The sequence below is a fragment of the Astatotilapia calliptera genome, chromosome 14, assembly GCF_964374335.1.
Source record: "Astatotilapia calliptera chromosome 14, fAstCal68.1, whole genome shotgun sequence".
Lineage (NCBI taxonomy): Eukaryota > Metazoa > Chordata > Actinopteri > Cichliformes > Cichlidae > Astatotilapia > Astatotilapia calliptera.
This window is the reverse complement of record NC_137435.1, coordinates 286,184-304,110: the sequence shown is the minus strand read 5'-3', so window position 1 is coordinate 304,110 and position 17,927 is coordinate 286,184. Positions and strand designations below refer to the sequence as shown.

The window sequence follows — 17,927 nt, the reverse complement described above, 5'->3', positions numbered from 1 at the left end:
AGGTGCCGCAATTAAATAAACACCAGTTTAGAGTGTTAAGTACTGCATTGGTAACATGTGCCCGTGTCATTTTGGAACACTGGAAGGACTCTCATATACCAACGCTTAAAATGTGGAAAGACAGAATGATTGGGAATGTTGCATGCGAAAAGATGCTGGGAAAAATACATCATGTGACGGAAGCTGCGCTGGAACAGTGGGACAACTTTTGCACCTACATGTCTACCTGACTTGGACATTTGAGCTTAATACAACATATGTTAAAACCTCACTTGTTTTGTTTTGTTTCGTTGTGTTTTATTTTGTTTGTTTGTTTGCTTCTTGCTTTTGGTTGTTGCATCTCTGTATTTGCTGTTATAGAATGCAAAATCTAATAAATACTTGAATTATAAAAAAAAAGAAACACAAATGAAAAAGCTACAAAATATTGGGTCACTGACCCAGGACCATGACAGTGTTGTCCCACTCCCACAGAGTGCACTATGTCCAGATGAACAGAATCAACTCTCTGGGATTTCCTTACCTGAATGATTGAGCATTTGTCAAGATGCCTCTTTGTAGAGTTTTGTGGTGTTTTTGCGTTGGTTTTTTTTTTTTTGTCTCGTTGTTTTTTTCATCTATTGGTGCCATTTTTGGTTTTATTTTTAGTCTTTATTGTGTTTTGTGCCTCTTGGTGTTGTTTTTGTCCCCCTTTTTATTCATGAGCATATGAAATCTGAGTTTCTTGTTGTGTATTGATTCATTTAGCAACAGTAGGCATTATCAGTCTGGCATGTGATTGGCTGTTACTCTGTGATGTGGCATCCTGATGAATCTGTCTTTGTGTCAATATTAATAGTTACAGTCAATACTTTAAGCTTTATTGTCTTTTTTTTCTTTTATTGTCTTTTTTGAGTTAGATAAGCGAATGGACGGACACACACACACACACACACACACACACACACACACACACACACAGAAAGACAGACAGAGAAGACAATAACATGTTTTTAATTAGATGACTTTAGCTCACGGTTGTGTGTACGTGTGAAATGATCACAGCAGCTTTTGTGTATGAGGATAACTTTGACATCCATACATTTTGATTATATTATAAACAAATATAATAAGATTATAATTATAGAAACAACCATATTGTACAACATAATCATTGTTAATAAATGATTGAATTTAAGTTTTGCTTACATGTTAAAGAAGTGGGATAGATATTAGTGGGTGGAGTTATTATTGGTGGAAGTAGGTGTGGTTGCATCCACATGTTCAGGTAAAAAGTTTACTGACACTTTTAATTCGATCTTTTATGATTTAAAAGGTTTTAATTTCAGAGTGAATTTGAACAGTGTTGTTGTTAGTTTAGTGTAATGTTAATATAATGTTAGTATTAGCATTTAACTTTGTATCACTATAGAAACTACAGTATAAGTACTGGAGCATTTAACCGCATGCTGTTAGTTTCAAAATGAAAGATAAATCCAAAAGATTGAAATATTTGACATGAATGACACAAAAGTCCAAATTAGTAAAAACGTGCGCACATCTTGTCAGACTTCAGCTGATGGACCAAAGCTTCTTTTACTCTCAAGTTGTTTTATTTTCTCTTGTTCAGTTAAAACCTGTGTAAAAATATTTCAGGTCATTATCATCTCAACATGTAACACAGACAATAAACAGGTAAACAGGTGCTTTACACATGCTGTACCTGGCTTAGGGCAAGGTGATGCGGCTCATGCAGGTGACGATGTGGCATGCCGCCTGGTGAAGGAACTCCTGAAGTCGAAGCTGAGCGGCCGAGCTTACCCGCAGACTTTGGTTCTGCAGATACAGATCAGTGATCGTCAGTAAACTCAAAGAGACATCACCTCGGTGCACATATGTTTGTGTAGATTTTTAGTCCTCCAGGGGTTCTGTTATGAAATAAATATATATTCTTAATGCTTATTTTCTGTTTATATTGTTTTATAGAGCCCAGTGTAGGAAAACACCCTTGTGAGTTAGAATGTAGGCCAAAAGTCACAGAATAGACTGCACGTCCTGTGCAGAAAACAGGAAGTATAGTGCAGAGGAATTTAATAGTTCTTACTAGAGATGGCACGATACCACTTTTTTATGTCCGATACCGATATCATAAATTTGGATATCTGCCGATACCGATATGAATCCGATATAGTGTTTTTTAATCAACAAAACTGTTTTTTTAAATATCTTGCTGCATTTTGTATAAGTTCATACTCAAGTTTAAAACATCAACTACACTAAAGCTATTCTGTTATACCTGTATGCAAAAAAAAATATTTCATAGTTCAGCAATACTGATCAATCTAATAAACTTAGACCTACACCATCCTCCCTATTCTGGTATTTTAAAGAGTACTTAGCATAAATATTAAGCAACCTAACTAATAGGGTTCCAACTCCCAGCAACAACAAAAATAAATAAATACAACATAGGGAACCACCCCTCACGCTCCACCTCATGATGCTTAATCGACGTAATCAACCTTAATTTGATGCAGTGTGAAAAAAAATGCACAGAAATCAATTATTTTTTTTCAATATATTAAAATATTAAATAGATTCAACATCTTTCTTCAACAAAATTGCAGACTGCACAGATGGTACCTTCCCAAAGGAAAAAGTACTATAGCTTACTAGAGTATATATATTAGACTTAATAGTCACTATATACAGTAATTGACTTCTATTCATTTTACATCAGATTAAAACTTTGGGTGTCAGATAATTATTTATTAAAAGCTCGACATTTTAAATGAGAATAAGAAAGAAAAGTATGTCTTTGTGCCCCCTTTTCCCTGTTAATGCCCTATCGGCCCCCCTGGCTAAACTTTGCTAGATCCGCCCCTGCACAGTTACCAGCGTCAGCTACGTAGAAAAAGATCCTGGAGTAGAAAGTAATATTAAATAAATTCTAACAGCAGCTGATCAAGCTTAAACGTGCTGCTGTTGTTCAACCGCTGGTTTGCTCTTTCTGGTGCAAAGTGGGCCAAAAACAAACAAGAGAGACGGACTCGCGACAGAAAAGCCGATCAGCTGATCGTTAAGCAGTTTCATGATTGAAGTAGCAGCAAGAGGAGGAAGTCGCTCCATATATCGCTTGTTAAGCTTAACGCAGGAATGCTTTACAAACATTCAGAGATGGACTTACACACTTGCTTTACTTCTCTCGGGGATAACTTTGTCGGAGATGAAATGCCGGGTTGCTAGCGAAGCTCCACATGCTATCCAGACCACCGACAGGTCCCGCACGCCACAGCCGCTCTATCACGTGATGCATACTGCTCCGACGTGCTAACGTTCTGAGGCGAGTTACGGCGTGTTGCAAGTTTTGTGAGGTGCTTTCGTGATATTTAATGGATCGGATTACATTTTTTATTTTTCTCCGATATCCGATCCAGTAATTTAGGTCAGTATCGGACCGATACCGATACGTAATATCGGATCGGTCCATCTCTAGTTCTTACCCTTTTTTTTTGTACCTCGGGGCCCAACCTTTCCACTACACAGTGGCCCGAGGTTAGGGCTATTACTGACACTGAATAAATTGGCGTTGCTTTTGGTTTGATTTATACTTAATAACTACATCCAATCTATTTCATTTTAACGACTAAAACCTTATCAAATAAACATGATGAAGACATGATGCAATGTAATAATCACAAAGACATTTATTTATTATGTGTATGTGAACCTGCACAAAGAACAAAATGCCAAACAGGTTAACTTTCATGGGAATCAAACTGACACAAAAATAATTCACAATTCAATTTTACTACAGCAAAAGAGAAGAAAAAACTGGATAAATAATGTGATGATAAAATAAATACATTCAAAATAATTTTCTGACTAAATGAATAACTAAATAAATAAACTGTTATAGAATGTAAACAAAGCGCAAATGAAAATATAGCCCTATAAAGTCATGGTCCCGGGTCGGTGACCCAGCGTTTTGAGTTTATTGTTATTACTTTTTAGTTTCTTCTGATTTGGTGTGAATTCTTATTTTGTATTAGTTCTTAGGAGTTGGTCCTTGTGTTTAGTGTTTTAGTGTTCTCCCTTCTGCGCTCTGTTCGTGTCCCTAAGTTAGTGTTCTAGAACAGCTTGTGAGTTTCCGGTTTTACTTTGTAAGTCAGTGTCTGGTGATGTCAGTTAGGAACAGCTGTGTCTCCATCCTGTTCGGGCCATTCCTTATTCCCTTCTGTGTGCATTGATAGTGTGTATCTACCTGTGCTCACCGTCGGTTCATCTGTGTTATTCAGTCTTTCTCCGTGTCTCCCCTGCTTTCTCCATGTCATCTCCGTGTATCATCCCGTGTCCTTATATTTTCAGGTTTGTTTATTAGTTTTGCCCAGTCTAGGTTTTAGTAGCTCCCTGTTCCTTATTTCCTGTTTCCTGTTTCCTGTCACTGTAAATAAACACTCACTCGCACCCCAGCCAGTACCTGCATTTTGGGTCCTTCTCTCGTAACACCACATGACTGTTGCCCCAGCCGTGACATATAATCTGTGAGTGAATCTGAAAGTTTCAGCAGTAAACCGTTTTTCATTGGCAGAACCAGAAGTTACTCTTTATATTTAAGACAAATGTGCAAACAGTCACAACAGGTAACTCCCCTTTACCTGAGACACCTGAGCCTGCCTCTGAGACACGATCAAATCTGGTCTGGGTAGGGTTGGGGAAAGGATCACTCTCTGAGTCTGTTTCGGGCTTTGGTCTTGGTTGTGACCACAATGGAAAATCCTGATTCACACAGATATGTAGTTGTGAATGGGAGAAGGAGTTTCACAGCTCTTAGTGCCAGACATGGGTCCTCCTTTGAGACAGCACTCCAGAAGGAGCCCACATCAAGTTTGCTCCACTGCAACTTTAAAGTGCTGTTGGTGGAAACTTCCAGAAGCTGTGAGAACTGGGTCCATTTAGCTGCTGGTGCACGATCAAGAACATGATGTTGTGATGCCTGCAAGTCATTGAAGCTGCACCATCACTGCATACCCCAACACTGTCCTGCCAGTCCAGGTCGTTCTCAGTGAAGTAGTTGTCTTTTCTTTCAAAAGTCATTTTATTACACAAAGGTTTCAGAGCAACGTGTAATACAAAGTAGAGATGGCACGATACCACTTTTTTATGTCCGATACCGATACCGATATCATAAATTTGGATATCTGCTGATACCGATATGAATCCGATATAGTGTTTTTTAATCAACAAAACTGTTTTTTAAATATCTTGCTGCATTTTGTATAAGTTCATACTCAAGTTTAAAACAACAACTACACTAAAACCAAATAACCAAACAAATAGACAGGAACAAGAAAAAAAACGGGGAAGAGGGAGAATCCGTGGGTTACTCAGAAACAATGGACATTATATCTTTTACAGATTGCACATGCGAGGGGGGAAAAGAGTCTTTCCACTTTAGTGAAGTAGCTGTCTGACCAGCAGTAATGAAAGGTTTAGTGCTCTGAGTCTAGAGTTGGGCAGCTTCAGGTCTGCACCAAACATAGCACAGAGTGGCTCTGGTTTAATTTGAGGACTTCAGACATTGTTTGGAAAACAGAGGTCCAAAGGTTGGTCAACAAAGGTTGGTCAACAAAGGACAGGACCAGTACATATGAAGTAATGTACCACCCCCACACCTTCTACTGATTGGATCCACCTCTGGGTATATACACACCATCTTAGCGCTGGATCAGTGCCCCCGATGAACTATCTTAAATTGAATGAGAGTGTGTTGAGCACACATCGATGTATTGTGAACTTGGCCGAGGACAGAGTCCCACAGTTCATCTGTGATATGAAAGTTAAGGTCTTGTTCCCATTTACATTTGATGGCAGCTACTGAAGAACATTGTAAGTGGGAGATTAGATTGTACGAGGCTGATATTGGAGGTTGGACTGACCATTACAACATAATCTACCGGATTGTCTGGAGGTTTTTAGGGGAATTGTGCTGTCATAGTCTGCATGTAGTGTCTGACATGTAAAAAATGAAAAAAACTGAGATGTAGCAATGGCAAATTTAGTGGATATTTGAGAAAAACTTGCAAATTGTCCTTCTAAATCCAAGTCAGCAAAAGATTTTAGACCCTTTCTGTGCCAGATGTGAAAAGCGTTATCTGTCATTGAAGGAACAAATAGGTGGTTTGCTGCAATTGGGCGTTGAAGTGAGAAAGCCTGGTAGGGCTGGGCCATATTATACTGTTCACGGTAATATCTGTACAATGTTAGGCCATGATAAGAAAATGAAATATCGCGATAGAATATGGGTAAAACGTGCATGCGCAGTGCCTTTGTTTTCATACGCACATGGCCGAAAAAGCATGGCGGCAATGGAGAATGAGAAGGGAGAAAGCGGATCATTGAGTGAAACGGATGAACCAGAATTGGTTTGTAAAAATGCTGCAACTTCAGTGATGTGGAACTGGTTTGGTGTTTGTCTGTCAGATACCCACCAAAGCACAATTTTTTTTGTAGAACATGCAAGTGGGCCGTCGTATTGCCATATTTGTCGGACTAAGGTGCTCATAAATCTGGGAGTAATCTGGGTCCTAAAGTAAGTAAGTAAGTGAAATTTATTTATATAGCACATTTCACAGATAAAAATCACAAAGTGCTTTACAATAAGATCAGACATACAAGTTAAAATTAATTAAAAGCCCGTTTGTATAAAAATGTCTTCAGCTGCTTTTTAAAGGAGTCAGTAGAGTCTAGACAGCGTAAAGACAACGGCAGACAGTTCCACAGCCTCGGTGCCTGAAAAGCCTGATCCCCACGTGTTTTAAACCTAGTACGTGGGACCACCAGTAGCCTCTGACCTGAAGACCTAAGTGCTCGGGATGAAACATGAGGTTTCAGCAGGTCAGAGATATACTGGGGAGCTTCACCGTGCAGAGCTCTAAAAGTTACAACTAAAATTTTAAAATGAACCCTAAAATTTACAGGCAACCAATGAAGAGAAGCCAAAACTGGAGTAATGTGTGACCTCTTGTTTGTACCAGTTAAAAGTCTTGCCGCTGCATTCTGTACAGACTGAAGGCGATCCAGAGCTGATTTGTTGAGACACCTAAAAAGATCGTTACAATAATCCAAACGAGAAGAGATAAAAGCATGAGTAATCATCTCAAGTTCTGCCTTTGACACCAGTAGCCTGAGTTTAGAAATGTTTCTTAGATGATAAAAACAGTTCCGGACAAGTTGTTTAGAGTGTTTCTCAAGAGACATCGAACTGTCAAATATAACACCTAAGTTTCTGAGACTCGACTGAAATGAAGGGTCTAAAAAACTGATATGCTGCCTAATTTCTGAGAGCATGTGATCAGGTGCAATAATCAAAGTTTCTGTTTTATCTGCATTTATTTAAAACATCAGTGATTGTTCCGATCCCTAAGAACACCCGCCCAGCCAGCCTAAATGATTATCGCCCAGTGGCCCTAACATCTGTAGTGATGAAATGTTTTGAGAGGCTCATGAAACCCTTTATTAGTTCTTTCCTCCCTCCCAACTTGGACTCATTGCAGTTTGCATACCGGACAAATAGATCCACTGGAGATGCTGTAGCACAGGTCCTGCACACCACACTGAGCCATCTAGATGAGGGACGTGGGAACTATGTGAGAATGCTGTTTATAGACTACAGCTCAGCGTTCAACACCATAGTGCCCCACATCCTTACGGATAAGCTCCGGGATCTGGGATTCAGCACATCCTTGTGCAGGTGGATTCACAGCTTTTTGACTGCGAGACCACAGTCGGTGAGAATAGGGGATGTGTACTCTCATACCCTTTCACTGAACATAGGGGCCCCCCAGGGATGTGTGCTTAGCCCTCTTCTTTATTCCCTCTACACCGCGGACTGCACGGCCAGATACCCCACTAACTCCATTGTGAAGTTCGCTGACGACACAGTGGTGGTAGGACTCATCTCCGGGAATGACGAGAGGGCCTACCGAAGCGAGGTGGACGGATTAGCAAAGTGGTGTGTGGCAAACCACCTCTCCATGAATATCAGCAAAACAAAGGAGATGGTGATTGATTTTAGGAGACAGAGAGGCGAGAAAACTCACACCCCAATTCAGATCAATGGAAACCCTGTGGAGAAAGTCTCTAATTTTAAATACCTCGGTGTTTATATCAACGAGGACCTTAATTGGAACACACATACGGACTTCCTCATCAGCAAAGGCAGACAGCGCCTCTATCATCTGAGGCGTTTAAAGAGGTTTAAGATCTCCAAGAACATCCAGAGGAGATTCTACACCGGGGTCATTGAGAGCATCCTGTGTAATAACATCACGGTGTGGTACGGGAACTGCACAGTACAGCAACAGAAAGCCCTGCAGAGGGTCGTGCGCACAGCTGAACGCACTATGGGAACATCTTTACCAACACTGCAGGACATCTACGCTGAAAGGTGCAGATCCCGGGCCATCAGGATCACTAACGACTCCAGCCATCCCGCTTACAAACTGTTCAGGCCACTGAGGTCAGGGAAACGCCTCTGTAGCCTGAAAACAAGAACTGAAAGGTTCAGGAGGAGTTTTTACCCACAAACAGTGAGACTCCTCAATCAAAACACAAATCGGACAACATGATGGACAATTCCATACACAGTATATAATTTTCCTTTGAGTTTTATCCTTATTTTTATTTGTATTTTATCATTTACATCTGTATTTATGTAAATACGTACACTATAGCTCTTAACTATTACAGCGTAATATTTTGCACGATGTTATACATTTTTATACTTTTATATAGATATTTTTTTATTATAAGTTTAGTAAGATGCACAGTCGGGGGGGGGGGGGGGGGGGGGGGGGAGTACTTTTTAGCCGGAAAAAACATTTCACTGTGTGTTGTACTAGTTATAACTACATGTGACAAATAAATAAAGAATTGAATTGAATTTATCTGAAGGAAACTGTCATTTAACCATTGTTTGATTTCTGACAGACAATTATTTAAATAAGACAATTTATACAACTCAGAAGCTTTGAAAGAACAGTACAACTGAATGTCATCAGCATAGAGATGATAAGAAATATTATTGTAACGTCTGATAATGTGGCCTAGAGGGAGGATATACAGCAAAAAGAGAATAGGACCTAAAACAGATCCTTGAGGTACCCCAGAAGACAGAACTGATGTTTCCGACAGCACATGATTTATACAGACAGTAAAGGATCTCTCAGATAGATACGACATAAACCATTTTAAAACAACGCCAGTAATCCCAAACAAGTCCTTCAGCCTATTTATCATGATGCTGTGATCAACAGTATCAAAAGCAGAGCTGAGATCCAACATAACCAGAACAGTGTACTCTCCAGAGTCTGCTGCCATCAGAATGTCACTAGACACTTTAAGCAAAGCGGTTTCAGTGGAGTGCAATTTGCGGAAACCAGACTGGAAAATGTCCAGAACATTGTTCTTTTCCAAAAAGTTGTTAAGTTGTTCTGCAACTGTTTTTTCCAAGATCTTTGACACCAATGGTAGTTTTGATATTGGCCTGTAACTGCTTGGAAGAGATGGATCCAATTTTGGTTTCTTTAACATTGGTTCAACAATAGCTTGTTTAAAATAGCTAGGAACTGAGCCAGTATAAAGAGAAGTATTAATTATTTCCAGAATACAGGGGCAAATAGAATCAAACACACTAATGAAAAATGGAGGAAGTATATCAAGGTGGCTTGAAGTCAGTTTCATTCGACCAAGCAGAGCACTGATGTCCTGTAAGGTAACAGGAGTAAAAGAGGACCAGGTATCAGAGGTAAGCAACGTGTCAGTGTGATACTGAGAGGATGATGGAGAAATATTAGACCTGACAGCAGCGACCTTATTAACAAAATAGTTTAAAAAGTCATTACAATCAGATTTAGTATAGACTGGTACATGAGGAATATCAGGAGAGACAATGTTTTTAATTGTATCAAACAATACTCTGGGATTTTTCTTTTTTGAAGCTATTAGATTAGCAAAATATTCCGTTCTGGCATCCGCCCGCTTCTGGTCCCAAAGTCAAACGAACACTGCAGCATCACTGAGAGTTAAAAACTGTCTAAATTCTTTCATCTTTAATAAAACGATCAGCATTGCTGCTTTACCAGGTGTAACTATGAAGTTTAACATCCAGGCATCCATGAAAACAGAATTTATTACATTTAACGGAGTTATAAGTTAGCGGAAGTTAGCGGAAGTTAGCTCGCTAGTTTCCACCTAAACATGATATAGCATGTTCTGACTGAGAGATTTCAGAAAAAATTCAAACGTACAGCTCTGCTATCACTTCCAACATAAATGAAGCCAGAAAACTAAACAGCAGTGACGTTTGTAGGGTTACTGAAGTTGGACTAGCTGGTATATAATGATGTGCTATGTGATCGCTAGCGACACAGCTATGTTAGCATAACATAAACAGTGAAGCTGGAGGATGAATGCTAACACTTTTCCACTCGCTAAAAGTTAACGTGAAGGTTCCTGATGGTTAGAGACAAATGCAATCGCATGGCAGGATGCTGTAAACGGACCAAACTTCAGTCAGGAGAACAACTGAGATAATCCATCCACAACACAAGGTTAGTCATTCATATACTGCAACAACACAGGAATAGAGCAACTTTGATAGAATACAGCATTAATGAATGAATGGTACAGAAGTGGAAGAAGCAAGAAGAATGAGTTGAATAAGGTTTGATAAGGTTATCTGACTACTTTGTTTCGCTTAATGTTTCTTATAATCCTGTGCACCGAAAAATACGTATTTGACTTTTTTGGCCAGAGGGGCCGATGGCGCAATATGGCAGCTTCGCCTCTGTCAGTCTGCCCCAGGGCAGCTGTGGCTACAACTGTAGCTTGCCTTCACCAGTGTATGAATGTGAGAGCGAATGAATAGTGGTATTGTAAAGCGCTTTGAGGGGTCCCGAAAAGCGCTATATAAATGCAATCCATTATTGTTATTATTATTATTATTTTTATTTGGCACACTGCAGTTTAATGTTGCAAAGCACCTCTTTTTAACTTCAGTGGATATTATACATGGTTATGCTCAGCAAGGAATTTGCATTTGCACAGTTAAATTTTTATATAACTTTAATGCACATAAAAAACAGCTGCTTGTTTAAGTGAAAATAAATGGGTTTTTTGCACTAGTAAAGTTGTGGAGTTGTATTTTGTCTCACATCAATTATATTGTCAGTTATATCGTTATCGCAAATTTTCAAATATATATATCGTGATAAATATTTTTGGCCATATTGCCCTGCTCTAAAGCTCGGAGGCCAAGACTCTTCCTAAACTGAGTCCAGATTCTAAGACTGCTGGACTACTCTATGATTGCTAGGCTAGAGTAAAGGCAGGGCCAGAGGGAGCGATGAGCCCAAAGTTGTGGGTAGAGAAATTTTCCTGCTCGAATAAGACTCCATGGTGACCCAAAGTGGTGATGATAGGTCAAGGTGGTACTCTCTCACATACAGCATACACCAAAATAGTCAGAGTAGCGACAGTTAGTTACCCCTTATGCCGTGGGACTAGCGTAAAGCAGTTTAATCCAGGAGCCCATTCCAAACCTTTCTAAAGTAAAAAACAAATACTACCACTCCACCCTATCAAATGCTTTTTCTGCATCCATAGCAATAAAGCATTCAGCCACAACATGGTTGGGGGTATAGATAATATTAAAAAGTTGCTGTATGTTAAAGAAGGAATGTTGATTTTTAATAAGGCCAGTTTGGTCGGGAGAAATTGTAGCAATTTCTTCCAGCCTGTGTGCCAGTAGCTTAGACAGAATTTTAACATCTGTGTTTAACAGAGATATAGGTCTATAAGAAGCACAGTCAGTTGGGTCCTTGTCCTTGTAACACTGTTATACAGGCCTGGTAACATGATGAAGGAAGTGCCCCAAAGTCAAGCAATTCTGCGAAAACTTGGCAAAGGAAGGGAGCCAAATTGTCTGAGAATTTTTTTATTATTAAAGTGTGTAGAAAATCCATCAGAGCCTGGAGATTTCCTGGATTGCATGGATGCTATTGCCACCTGAATTTCCTGTTTTTTTAATGGGGGCTTCCAGAAAAATGGGGGCTTCTGGAGGAAGCGAAGGCATATCGATGGAGTCAAAGAAGTCATGCAAATCTTTTACATCTACTGTAGATTCTGACGTAAATAATTTAGAGTAAAATGAAGAGAAAATGTCATTAATCGCCTTCTGATCTGTAGTCATCACTCCATTGTCCGCCCTCACTCCTGTTATGATTTGTTTAGCTCTCATGCCGCACAGTCGATTAGCCAAAAGCTTACAAGTCTTTCCACCATGTTCGTAAAATTCACTCTTGTTCCTTCTTCTTTGGCTCTCAGCGAAGGCGGTCGCACTTTTCTCCTCTTCTCTCCCTTATCTTCCCTGCTTAGCTCCTCATGTCCTTGTCTTGTCTCATGTTTTTTATTACTTTCCCTGGAACAGTCTCTCACAGTCTGTTCTTTAAAACCTAAAAGAGAATTATGGATTTGATCAACTGGTCTCTGAATGCTATTGACACCCTTTAACGAGAAGTCTGGGCTCGGGAGAGCCCGAGTGCCCTGGAGGGACTTTCCCTGCCGGATACACGATGGACGGGTGGCAGAGGGTCGTGTGCCTGGCGGGACTGTTGATCGAGGACGCTGAAGATATGTACCTATTCGGAACCATGATAACAGGGTTCTTGCTGATCGGAGCTGACTTGGCCCTGGCTTATCGGAGAATTAAGACAGCGGAACCGGCTGTTCAAATCCCCACAAGGCTGCCCGCTGGGATTGGAACGACAGGTGCGACTTCTCAGAAAGGGCTCACTGAAGGCAGCATGGTTAAGAGCTTGGAGGCGCTTACGACTGCAGTGAATGCTCAGAATAACACCTTTGAGCGTATGTATGTTGGATTACATCAGGAAAGAATCAACTCAGAACAACATCTCTGGGTGGAGCTGGATTACATCTTGGATCAGTTGGCTGCGGTCCTGAGGTCTCAGAATCTGCTATGTAAGCAAAAAGAGTGACAAGACCACAGAATCAACGGCTAATAACATCACGGAGAAACTCGCAGCTATTAACGGGAGATTGAGAGACCAGTGTCAGAGTGTTAAAAACAGCTTGAAATTCTCACGAGTTGTTTGCAAAAGAAAAATTACCATCATAATGCGGCTACCCCTTCGGCGCCAGCTGTGGGCTCAAGGCTGGAGCTGAACAAAACTCCCTGATAACGACTGTGTTGAGTCTGTTCCTTCCCATTCCATGCAAGGCCACCTGGGTTGGCTGGAAGACTGTTTACTTAGCCTGGCAGGGCGAAGGACACAGTCTTGTTACACCCCAGCCCAGGGAAAACTGGCGTGCAACATAAGGAAAATAAAAATAAGGAAAAATGCCCCCCCACTCCCTGCTCTTAAGGAGGACGAACCAACAAAAAACAGCTACCACGGATTTCACAACAGCCAGTCAGTTTATTGAGTCCCAAAAGGTAGCAAGCATCAGGGTGAGCATGGCCAAAACAACAAACAAAAACTCTAGAAATGAAATGCAGCTGGCTTACCTTCACAGAAAACCCCAAACGAAAATTATAGGTGTCTTACCTGCCTCCCTAACCAAAAACAGGAGAAAAGGTTCCCAAAGAAAAATGGCTTCTCACCCCTACAGCTACCGAGTAAAAACAGTATCGACAACTATTTACATCTATATACAACAAACTATTTACAACACAGGGGGAGATCACGACCCATGACAAACTGAAACACAGGGCTTAAATACATAGAGGGAACAATCAGGGAATGGACAACAGGAGGGAAACACAGCTGGGGCAAATCAGAACTAACGAGACAAGGAAGCGTAACCTGAACACACTGAGATAAGACAGACCTTCAAAGTAAAACAGGAAACACATAACAGTCACGCCTAAAACAAAACACTGACAACATTGAATTGTAACAGTCTCAGCTGAACTATGGACACGCACACACACACACTTACACTGATAAGCACGCACTCATCCCCCTCCCTTTCCAAACGCCTTCGATGCTTGTTTCCTGCGGGGGAACACGGCGGGTCTGTGTGCCACGCTGGAATGGTAGCGCTGTGCAGGGCGGCTGCTGTGTTCGCTTCGGATTACTCCTCACCCCCCACCCAATCCTGTGGCTTGTCATGTCTTTCACAATGTTGTGCTGTGGACATTTATGTGCCCTGCATGTGGCGAATAAAGCTTTGATTGATTGATTGATTGATAATCAGACATCCTTCCACTTGCTGAGTTGAAAGTAGGGTGAGTTTGGTTTGTAAGCTCAGGCGTTCTTTGTACAGCGCCGGTCATGGTGATTGACCGTACTGCCTGTTGATGCTCATAATCTGGTCTGAAATAAGCCTCTGCTCCCATTGTGCACACTGTCTTTGAGATGCTGCCAATTAAATTATTTCTCCTCTCAGGAACGCCTTTAAAGCCTCCCATACCGTCCTGTTTGGCATACCAGGTGTTCCATTCTCACTAAGTAACGTTTTAATTTTACAAGAAATATTAAAGACAAATTGTTCATCTGTGAGCAACAATGGATCCAACCTGCAGATCTTTCTCACAAACGTACAGCCCAAAAACAACAACAACAAAAAAACATGAAAACCAACCCCACCCGAGAAATAAAATACAATAACATGCCACAACGTAAAGGGAACTAAAACAATACCAACCACCAATATTACCTCAGCAGGTTGCATTGAACAGCAACTGCCTAAGCCCCTGCTCGCTTCCCATACTAGCTAAGTACTCCCCCGTACCACTACCACGTACGCCTTGTACCTGCACCATTAAACGTTAACCCCTAAACTTAAAGCAGGGCCCATATTTAAAGGTGATGAAGAAGAGAAACAAAACACAACAAGACCAAAGCAACCACACAACAAACAAGTTTTCCTTAAAATGAACAGCAAAGAACACAATACTATACTAACGGCACGGCTGTACAGTATCAGTCAGATCGAGGGTGCTGCGCAGACCAGTCTGACCTATTATACTGGTGATTTAAGGTGAGTGCACTGACCGGCTACAATAGCCACCTCAGGATGGAGAGCGTTGGTCTTCCTCAAAGGATTAAATAAAGTGGGTAGCCTCATCAACTGACTCCGGTTGACGGTGTTAAGGTTCAAAGTTGAGGAAGGAGAGTACACACCACCCATGGTCCAGAGGATCTTTGGTCAAACAATGATTTTAATGAATACACGCGTGGGAAGACACTCTGTACGCAGACAGCCAGTAGTCCTCGACTTAATCAAAGCATGAACAGATATTTTATAGCATCAGGGTTTGATTTACTGACGCCCCTTCATGCGTCACAGATACATTTTATACATAGATCAGATCAACACCAGAATGACTTTTCACCCAGAAAATCATCTTCTATTTTCATGGCTGGCACTTCCTGTGTACCTTTCAGTTCTTATCCTATTCCTCTTTCTTGCCGAGACACCAAGAAACGGTTCCTCTTTTACCAAGACAATTTTGCAGTTACAGCCAAACATCTTCTAAATAAATCTAATTTAAAGTGTGTGTGTCACGACCTCACTCAGCCTCGATGTCACCTCTCGCACTTCTGACCTTTTACCAGACCAGAAGCTCACTGAGACTATGTGTATGTCTTCTACTAAATAAATGTTTTAACCAAGAACCTCTACTAAAACCTTAATATAAAATGATCTGATATATAAGTGTTTTGTAAGCATGTATTGCAATTCCTTCTATGGCTCCAAGTCACTTGCACAATAGATTGTCCGAACATCGCGCCGAACAAAGCTTCCGACCCCCAATTAATTGACCGAGCTCCAACTCTTTAATAAGCACAGATATGCATTGTGTATAAAATAGTCATAGCTGCTTAAGGCCTTCTTAAAGCTATCTGTTACATTGTTAAAGCCTCGTCTTAGCCTGCGGCTCAAAATAACTTCCTGCTTTCACTTCTGCATACAACTTCCTGTCAGCCTGCAACTCAGTCTTTCTGAAAGAGACACTGTTTAACCCCTGAATGCAATATAAACTCCAGATTATATTATTAATGCAATGGTACTGATGACAATTATTTAACAATAGCAGTAAAATAATTTCCCTTCTCGACAACGGTTATTTCCATCTGGAAGAGTAATCCGAAGTATGGCGGGGAAGAATAGGGAAGGTTGGAGGCCTCTCCTATACAACTCGGCCATAACATCCTTATACTGGGCTCGCTGATTTTCGAAGTCTGCGTTGTAGTCCATTTAGAACTGGAGCTTGTGTCCACAGTACTCAGTTTGCTGTGGACCCAGATCCACTGATTCCGGCAAACCCACCAGACGAATGTTTGGCCCTCTGCTTCTGCTCTCCAAGTCAGAAAGTTTAGTTTTGAAAAGTTTGTTCTCCCCCTCTCTCCCCCTTCACATTTAGTCCATCTTGTCCAGCTTACCATTAATTACATCAAGATGTAGGCTTAACATCTGCAGCTATGGCTGTTCTGTGCTGTTCAAGCAAGGCGACAAGCGCCGGGTTCAGGGCAGCACTAGCGCCACTCTCAGCAGCAGTTTTCTTCTCAGTTTGTCTTCTTACCTTGGATATCTTTTAAGTGTCATACTTATTAAAGGCCCCCAAACATACATGTCTAACAGCAAAGTGGGGATCAGGAAGTAAAATAATAAGAGTTAAGCAGGTGCTAGTAGCTGACACACCTTACCCCACTGCCAGAAAAATGAAATCCCCATAAGTAGTTGTCAATGCAGTGGAAACTCTCCTGAGTCATGGCTCGTGTTGGTAGCTCTCCACAAAACAGCATGTCTTCATGTAAACTGCTGTCCCAGCAATAATGTACAAAAGCCAGAAACAATGCACCATTCGTGACCAGTGTTGTTCAAATTACTAAAAAAAAATGTAATTAGTCACTTATTACTTCTCCAAAAAACCAATCCTGTTACATTACTGATTACTTATTTTCAAATGTAATTAGTAACTTATTACTCAGTTACTTTTTAAAAACATGATACACAACCTGAATATGTAATATAAAGCAACAGACCTTTCAGCCCAATTCTATTTTTTTCTCCATAATCCATCATATCAAACTGAATCTAATGAAAAAGTCTCTTCATAAACTTGTTTCATTAGTTTTAATCTTTTAACTTTATGCATCAAGCAAAATTAAATTATATGCAACAGTCTTTGACTTGAAGAAATTCTTTAACATTTAAACTTATTTTTTGCATATTCCAGCATATAAAATAAAATGTTTTGTGTTTACACTCTTTCAAATAGATGCAAGTAAAACACAGTCGAGAATAAATTAAATCAAAGATTCAGCAGCACTTCTATAGTCACCTGTTTAGCAGGAGTGGGGCGGGTGGAGGTTTGCCCACAGCAGTCATGTCAGTGGGGGCATCTGGGGGTTTCTCTGTGAGTGTCACATTCCCGTGGCAGCCCGCTCGCTGCACGCTCAGATTTGAAATTTAATTTTTCGCTGTAGAAAGAAGTTTTCTTCCCATGCAGAGTGCACTGCAGACGCTAATGTTTCTGTCACTTTTTACAGAATCAAACTCAAAGTAATGTGAGTACTTCCAAGCTTTAATCGCTGCATGGTTGTACTCTCTCTATCGCTCTATATTTTCCAATGTCACTTTTATCTTCATTTTTGTGTTTTGAGAACTTCTCCATATCTTTTAATAACTCCAAATGACAGGCAGAGTGTCTTCTTCTGCTTGCTTATTGAGGCTGATTAAACAACTCCCACCAAGTGGGCTTCATCCACTACTTTCAGGAACAAGCTGCACATACAAAATCTATCACACTGAAAACATGCTGCACATAAAAATATCAGCGCAAACACGGTCCTTCAGCTGATTTTACCTGTCTTGAAGTTTCTGTAAATGGCAGCATGAAGTTGGAGTGCTACAAC

The 17,927-nt window shown here is 40.6% G+C and overlaps 1 protein-coding gene across 5 annotated transcripts in view; it reads right to left on the bottom strand.

Annotated features, from left to right (window-relative positions):
* Positions 1–17,927, bottom strand: part of nyap2a (neuronal tyrosine-phosphorylated phosphoinositide-3-kinase adaptor 2a) — a 78,425-nt gene that overhangs the window by 10,922 nt on the left and 49,576 nt on the right. For 2 of the 5 annotated variants that reach the window (XR_013901482.1, XM_026191738.2), the window contains exon 7: positions 1,703–1,815. The exons of 1 other annotated variant lie outside the window; for it this stretch is intronic. Coding sequence is in view for 3 of the 4 variants with exons in the window: in XM_026191738.2 (XP_026047523.1) it covers positions 1,703–1,815 (113 nt within the window). In the remaining variant the exon portion in view is untranslated. Of the gene's footprint in view, positions 1–548; positions 1,617–1,702; positions 1,816–17,927 lie in introns of those variants that run through there. 2 more of the 5 variants (XM_080289137.1, XM_026191740.2) reach the window with 2 other exon arrangements.